The sequence below is a fragment of the Nannospalax galili genome, unplaced genomic scaffold (assembly GCF_000622305.1).
Source record: "Nannospalax galili isolate Female #2095 unplaced genomic scaffold, S.galili_v1.0 scaffold85, whole genome shotgun sequence".
NCBI classification, from domain to species: Eukaryota; Metazoa; Chordata; class Mammalia; order Rodentia; family Spalacidae; genus Nannospalax; species Nannospalax galili.
In genome coordinates this window covers 6,591,671-6,599,472 of record NW_008358866.1, presented here as the reverse complement: position 1 = coordinate 6,599,472, position 7,802 = coordinate 6,591,671, and the positions used below count along the sequence as shown (strand labels likewise).

At 38.8% G+C, this 7,802-nt stretch overlaps 1 protein-coding gene across 5 annotated transcripts in view; it reads right to left on the bottom strand.

Annotated features, from left to right (window-relative positions):
* Positions 1-7,802, bottom strand: part of Cfap69 (cilia and flagella associated protein 69) — a 58,932-nt gene that overhangs the window by 45,826 nt on the left and 5,304 nt on the right. For 2 of the 5 annotated variants that reach the window (XM_029558337.1, XM_008822513.3), the window contains exons 3-4: positions 7,106-7,171; positions 1,310-1,419 (exon numbers count right to left, since the gene is read on the bottom strand). The exons of 1 other annotated variant lie outside the window; for it this stretch is intronic. In XM_029558337.1, coding sequence (XP_029414197.1) covers positions 1,310-1,419; positions 7,106-7,171 — 176 coding nt within the window. Of the gene's footprint in view, positions 1-735; positions 768-1,309; positions 1,420-7,105; positions 7,172-7,802 lie in introns of those variants that run through there. 2 more of the 5 variants (XM_029558338.1, XM_029558339.1) reach the window with 2 other exon arrangements.

Below are 7,802 nucleotides of genomic sequence, written 5' to 3'. Positions count from 1 at the left end.
TATTTAAAACATTAAATTGGCAGATAGGTTTAGAACGCAAAACTGTAAGGAAGGTTTATTTTCACCTTCAGAAGTTTCTATGGCTTACTGAACTAAAAGTGGATATTTTAACATATATCTAGATTAGCCACTATGTGGCGGCAAAGAAGCACTACATACGTACTTTCCAGAACAGGTTGCAGAAACTACAGTAAAGGGGTTATGGCATATTAATTTTACAATTCTTACCTCTAGTTTATATTAACATATATACTAAATGTAATTTTCTTCATTCAAGATGGTAAAATCAAATGAAGCATCACATAGCACCTAATATATCTTTCAGAGCTAAGTTTTCTAAAGAAAGAAAAAGAAAATTTATTTATTTATTTTTATTTTATGTGTATGAGTTCTTGACTGTACCAACTGTGCTTGCAATGCCCACAGAGGCCAGAAGAGGGTGTTGGATCCCCTGGAACTGAGGTTACTCATGGTTGTTATCCACTGTGTGAGTGCTAGGAACCGAACCTGGGTCTTCTGCAACATCAGCTAGTGCTCTTAATCACAGAGCCATTTCTCCAGCCCCCAAAAGAAGATTAGACTAAAACTAAGTATCCCTAAGCTTACTTAATTCTCTAAAAAATACTATGGCTATTTGGTTTCATCTAATATTTATCAGTTAAATGAGGGTAACTACTTATAAGACAACATTTTATATATAGTGTGTGGGATAGCTTTAATGTCAATTTGACACACCTGGGTTGAGGGAGCCTCAATTGGGGAATTGCCTTCATTGGACTGGCCATGTCCATGGGACACCTTCTTGATTGTTGAGTGATGTGGGCGGGCCCAGTCCACTGTGGGTGGTGCCACCCCTGGGCAAGGTGGGCCTATGTTGCATAAGAAAGTAGGCTGAGCAGGAGCCAGGGGAGCAAGCCAGTAAGCAGCATTCCTCCATGGCCTGTGCTCCAGCTCCTGCCTCCAGGTTCCTGCCCAGAGTTCCTACCTTGGGCTTCCTGATGAACTGTGACCTGGGAGATGTAAGCTAAATAAACCCTTTCCTCCCCATGCTGGTATTGGTCAGAGTATTTTGTTACAGCAATGGAGAAACAAACTAGGATATATACTTACATTTTAACTCTTGTGCCTAGCAATTTTAGACTACAATAACATTTGAAATATCAACTGCTAGAAGCAGGTGACCAACTTGTTTTGCTTTTGTTTTTTAGTTCTATGTTATTTATTCTGTTATAAACCAAATATCTTTGCAACACAAAAAATAAAATGTAATATACTACATACCAACACAAAATAAAGATAAAGAACTTACCCACATAATTTTAGGATGCCAAATGCAGATTCTGTAAAGCGGGGTTGTTTTTCAATTTTTTCTGCACACAAATTCAGAATTTTAAATATCTGTGCCAAATCTCTTAGGGGCTTTAACATTTTTGTTAAGAAATAAAATTAATGTTAATCTCTTTATAAACATATTCCTTATAGGACTTTCCCCCAGAAAGTTTACAGAGCTCTATCTATCCTGTTAAATGTGCTAGGCACTATTTTAATTATATTTTGAAGTTTAAAGAAGAAAGTTTCTAACTATATTTTTTGCAAAATTATTTATTTTTGTCTCAGTACCCTTTATTTCAACCCACTTTACAAACACGTATTGTCCTGAATAACCAGCCCAAATCCCATTTTACTGTAGTACTTTATTATGTTCAGATGCATTCTTCTACTTAATGTTAAATTGTTTGGATTTCATTTAAAACCCATGAAAGCAAAATGTATCTTCTCTAGATCTTCAGGTAAAAACAACATTTTAAAAAATATTTTATTATTTTTATTATTTTATGTGTATGAGTGTATTGCCTGTATGTATGTAAATGCATCCATGTCATACAACGCCTGCAGAAGTCAGAAGAGGGTGTTGGATCCCTGGAATTAGAGTTATAGATGGCTGCTAGCCACCATGTGGGTGTTGGGATTTGAACCCCTAAATCTTCTGCAAGAGCAGCCATTGCTCTTAACCACTGAGCCATCTCTCCAGCCACAGTGAAAACATCTTTTATTTTGCCTGTTTATAAAACACAATATGGGGTTAAGAGCACTTGCTGCTCTTGTAGAGGACCTGGGTTTGGTTCCCAGCACCCACATGGTGTTCCTGCTGAAGGACTACATAATGCACTACAGTCCCCAAGAGTAGCATACAAGAGAGAAGACTGTGAGCAATTTGTGCTGGCTTCTACTGTGTGGCCACTGCTACATATAATACGGTATGCAAATAAGGCCAAGATGGCTGCCCAGAGGGAACTTGCTTATTTAAAGGAAGAATCACAATGGGAAAGGGACATGCAGCAAGCATCTTCCATGATAGTCTCTGATTTGGGGAAAAAAATGGATAAAATAGAGGATGGGATGGAGGTGTTAGCTTGCTGTTTCTCAAGGCTGGAGAGAAGAAATGAAAGGGAAAGAGAGTTTCAGTTAGATCTGTGCTGAAAAGGTCTCCCAGAGATCCCAAAACATAGAATCTATAGGAAGAATCAGACAGTGATGAGGAAGAGAACAAGGGAGAAGTGACAGAAGATACCCTTCAGGTCCAATATTTAATAAGTAAAAAGGGAAAATCTGTGATTCAACATACAGACATGGGCCTTAATAATGCCCAGTAGGAAAGAAAACTATGATAATCAGGGACTCCTCAGCACCTAAACTGCTTGAATTGAAAAGTCTTTTAAATAGGCAATGACAGAGCCTGTCACAGTGTGGTTCATAAGGATGTGGGACACGAGGGGTAGATGGAATCAATCTGAGTGCTGTGGACATGGAGGAGCTGAGTTATAGAACTACCCCTCCTTGAGAAACAAGCTGCATAGTCTGAGGCAATGAGAAAACCAGTTCCTGATGGACTGGCTCATATGAACCACTAGGGACACTTGGTTATCACTGACTGAGGTGCCCAAGAATATCAAGACTGGAAGACAATCGAGAAACAGGTATTACCGAGGGAACTGAGTATGAGTGAGTTGTCATTTATGCCCAGTTCACCAGGCCAGATAGAACCATGGTCAATAGGACAAGAAAAAGAGGTTGATTCAACAGGAATCTCAGTTCAGGTGGCTTTACTGAGCTCCATGCTGAGCCTGATCATTATGAGGTCGGAAGAGCTCTAGGGATCTGAGTGACTTACACCAGCCTATAAATTGACATGTAAATCAGGACTGCACAGTGCTGAAGCAACCTAGAGAAGCTGAAAGAAGGGCAAAGCAGAGGAGTCTGTCCAAGTTACTTGAAAGCGAATGTAAAGAATTTGTGTCCAGGCAGATTTCCTAAGGAAAAAATTGACAGAGCTTCTGGAAGGCTTTAAAACCTGAAGAACAGGAAGGCATAAATGATAAATCAGATGAAAAAGACTAAGCCTGTCCAGGAGTGGGCAATTATGAGTAAACGTACAATAAACTGATGCATTTCTCTCCTGTAAATGGTATGTTGGGGGTGGGAACTGTTAACCTAGCCTGGGCCTATCACAGCATCTAGATGTGGCTGAGGAGAGGCAACAGCAAACAGCTGCAGTCACAATGCCAACCCAGAACCTGTAGACACTGGGAGCTATCTTGAGCAGCAGGTGAAGCAGGCCTGAATGTGACTGATCCTGCTCCTCCTTGACCTTGGACAAGTCAGCGCAGTATAAGCCAGCCCTGGCTGGCTTTTTGTGGGTAGAGAAATGCTCAGGAGGCCCATGGCAGTGACACAGGATGAGGAAGCAAAACCGCTTATTTAGAATGTCTGTGGATTATGGAGGGCTGGATGGGGTAGAGTCCCCCAACTATGCTGCTGCATCCACATTATTTTTTTGACTAAACAAGTGATGAAATATCTTCATGTTGTATTAGACCTTGCCAATATTTTACTTTAGTATCCCTTTAGATGGTGATTCTTGAGATCAACTGATTTCCTAGGAATGGACAGTGATAGGCCTTCAGAGATCCTGCCCACCCTCTGTAAAAAGGTTTTATTATATGGGTAATACTGTGCTAACTTCTGAGTGTCTTGCATATTTGTTAAGGCATCTGGAAGAAGAATAAAAACAAAAACAAGAGTTTTAAGGAAGCTATCCCTTACAAGTGTGAAAAGCCACATCCAAAGCCATAAGGTTGCTAAATGAAAATCTCAGTGTTAGGGGTAGGCTACTTCTCTGTGAGTTACTGGCCACAAGGGCCCCTAAAGCATCTCAAACCATAAGGGCTATTGTACGCCAGAACTAGATATTAAGTTTCTTGTCATGCTTTGGTTGCAGGACATGGAAAAATTAAACTGGACCTGAACTGGAAACTGCCTTTTCAATGGCTGGCTTCCATAGTGCTGGAAGATACTATGTATGCTGCAGAGGGATAACGGTCACCAACGGTCCTGCCTAGCTATCTACCCCGCATATAAAATAGTGCCAACATGCTCAGATTGATGTGTCCACTGGTGCAATAGTGGCATAACTGTTACAGGCACTATGTGACTGTTGTTGGGGTAAAGTGGCCCAATACTTTGCCATAGGTTGAGGAAAATAATCACACATCTATATAACCTGCTCCCTCCAAGGCCCAGGAAACATTGCAGGTGAGAATGCATAAAGAATGTAAGAGCTGGAAAAAGGAGTGGTGTTGTGTAGCAATTTCCTTCAACTTGAAACATTCTCTCTTAAAGAAGGTTCATGAAACTCAGAAAGTAAACAAGTTTACAAATCTCAGAATGCTGAAACTTACAAGTTTCATATGGCCCTTCCCAAGATTATATAAGCAGTAAACAATAGCTGGGGAGAGGAGACTCTCCAAGTGGCCAAGCTGCCTATAAGCTGTGCAGGGATACAGCTTTCATGAGTCATCACTCAAGATGTAGGGGGATTTTCAATGATGCAGGTATCTGAGTCATCGATACCCCTCTAAGTAACCCCTCATCCATATGCCTTTAAGTAATCCCAATAAACTACTGGTTCAGTAAACTAGATGGGTAGAATTGTTTCTTTGGTCTGCCCTTGGTGCCCTATTTGGGGCAAATAAGTATCTGTTCACATCTTTCCAGGAAAAGTCTTTTAACAACTTCCTAGTGATGTGACCAAGACACTTCCTTGATGTACCTGCATGAAGTTTTACAATCTCTAAAGTTAGCCTATTAAATGCATTCAGAAATGAAGCCATTTGCTACCAACTATCTAATTCTTTGGAAAAACCAATGAAAGAGGTGCTGAGGCGTCAGGTGAAACAGTAAAAGAAATCACTTGTTAGTAGACTTTCTTTGTTACCAGTAAGTAGTTCCTAATACAAACACACAAGCTCTCGGATTGGTCCATTAGATTCACATCAAACAAGGCTAACATAAAGAAAAGATTTAGATAAAGTTACATGGTATGTACATTTCTCTAAATGGAAAACTAAATGCCATATTTTAAAAATTACATAAGCTATTATTAGACTAGCATCTTCATTAAACCAAGTCAGACAACTGTTAGCAAAGAGTCAGGTCAGTTCTACTCCAAGTGGGGTCTGTGGACCATTGTCTGTCCTGGAAGTGGAAGACTATGACAGATGAGTATATAAAGGAAGAGTGGGCACTTCTGTTGTTCTGAACAGGGTGTCATTCAACCCAGGCTGTGCTCAAACTTGTTATGTTTTGAGATCAGACTTGATCCTCTTGCCTCTACCTCCTAAGTGCTAAGATTGCAGGCATGAGTCACCATACCCAGTTTGAGAGTGGACATTTTCTATCTATCTATCTATCTATCTATCTATCTATCTATCTATCTATCTATCTATCTATCTAATCTATCTATCATCATCTATCATCTATCTATCATCTATCATCTATCTCTCTCTCTCTTTATATATCTATCTATTCTATCTATCCATCTTTCTATCTCTTTATCTATCTATCTATCTATCTATCTATCTATCTTTCTATCTATCTATCTATCATCATCTATCATCTATCTATCTATCTATCTATCTATCTATCTATCTATCTATCTATTTATTTTATGTGCATGTGTGCTTTGCCTGCATGTATGTAAGTGCACTATGTGCATGCAATGCCTGTAGAAGCCAGAAGAGATCATTGAACTCTGAACTGAAGTTATGAATGTTTCTTAGCCACCATGTGGGTGCTTGGAAACCAAACTGGAGTCCTCTGTAAAAGCAGCTAGTGCTCTTAACTGTTGAGACAGCTCTATAGCCCCAAGAGATCAGACAATTTAAAACATTTATAATTATCTAAGCAATTTTGAACTTTCATTCTATTTTGCAATAGCATCTATGTGTATAAGTTTAAGAAACAGCCACCAGCAAGAAATTCGTTTTTACACACAGGATAGTTTTGAGGGTTGAGCACTGGTTTCCAATTATTTTAATGAGGGTGGTACATTCAGTTAGGACAATATATTTATAAAATAGATTATCAAGCATGTGAATGGACATTATCTCATCTGATCATCTTAATAGGCTAAGGAGGTATGATGATGCTTACTTCCTAAGGGAGAAGGAAAAAACTTATCTAGGTACAACTGCCCATGTAAATTGGCAGAAACAAGACTGATGGGGCCCTTCTAATTATACTCATGGCTTTCTGAGGCTATAGAACCTGACATTATCCACAGATAATAACAATATACAGTGATGCCCATGTCCTAATCGCAGGAACCTTAGAACATGCTGCCTTAAACTTTCAAATGTGATTTAGGATCTTAGTCCAAACCAGCTGTAACTACTGGGATCCTTATTAGGGAACAAGGGAGACAGAAGAGTATCAGAGACAGGAGGAGACACTATGACACAGCAAAGGTGAGAGTGAGGACACTTCGGGGAACAAATTCATGAGCCAAAGGAAGCTTCTAGCAGGCAGGAAAGTCAAGGAAACCTCCCCAACCCCTGAATCTTCAGAAGAACCAATCTCTACTGACACCCTGACTTTAGCCTGAACTTTAATTCTGGGCTTCTGATCTCCAGAACTAGCAGATGACACATTTACATTGTTCTAAGTTACTAAGTTTATGACAACTTTTTATAACATCAATTGGAATTTAGTAATTTTCTTGTGCTTCAGGGCAAATGAAATGAACACACACACATATAAAGGATACAAGTCCATTCTGATAACACTGTACCAGTTTCTTGACATATTTAAGTTGTTTTTCTTCTAAATCATCCTAAAACAAATGGTCTATTTTAGTTCTTTTGTACTATTAAATTGGTTGAGATTAAATTTTTTTCTTCAATGTATAAAATAGATACATTAACATTACTAATTCTTAAATTATTATAAGCATTACAAAGTGTTTTCTGAAACAATGAAGCTAAAAATAAACTACCTTTTAAGTTTGGTGAGGAAACTGGAAATCAAAATTAGGTTAATATAAAAGCAGAACTAATATTAACAATAGTTGAAGGATACTGAACATTTTCTATATTGTGTACCATTGAGTAATATATGTAAATATCACTTCATTAATCTTCAAAATGATTCCATTACCAGAGTACCATCATCTATCTTTTTCAGAGTGGAAAACACAAAATGAAGTAATTTAAGCAATTTATCCAAAAATAGACAGGTAAAAAGTGGTAGTGCTGGGAGTCAAATTTGGCAATCTGACTCCAAAAAAACTGTATTTTTAACCCTTAAAATATACTCAATACACTGTGCAAACCAGATGCTTAGTCAAACAAAACAGTGTTTTCAAGACTGATGTGGCAACTAAAAAGTACACCCAAACCTCTATATAGTGACATGTGTTCTGCTCCCCTCCCACCTCCCTCCCTCCTTCCCTCCCTCCCTCCCTC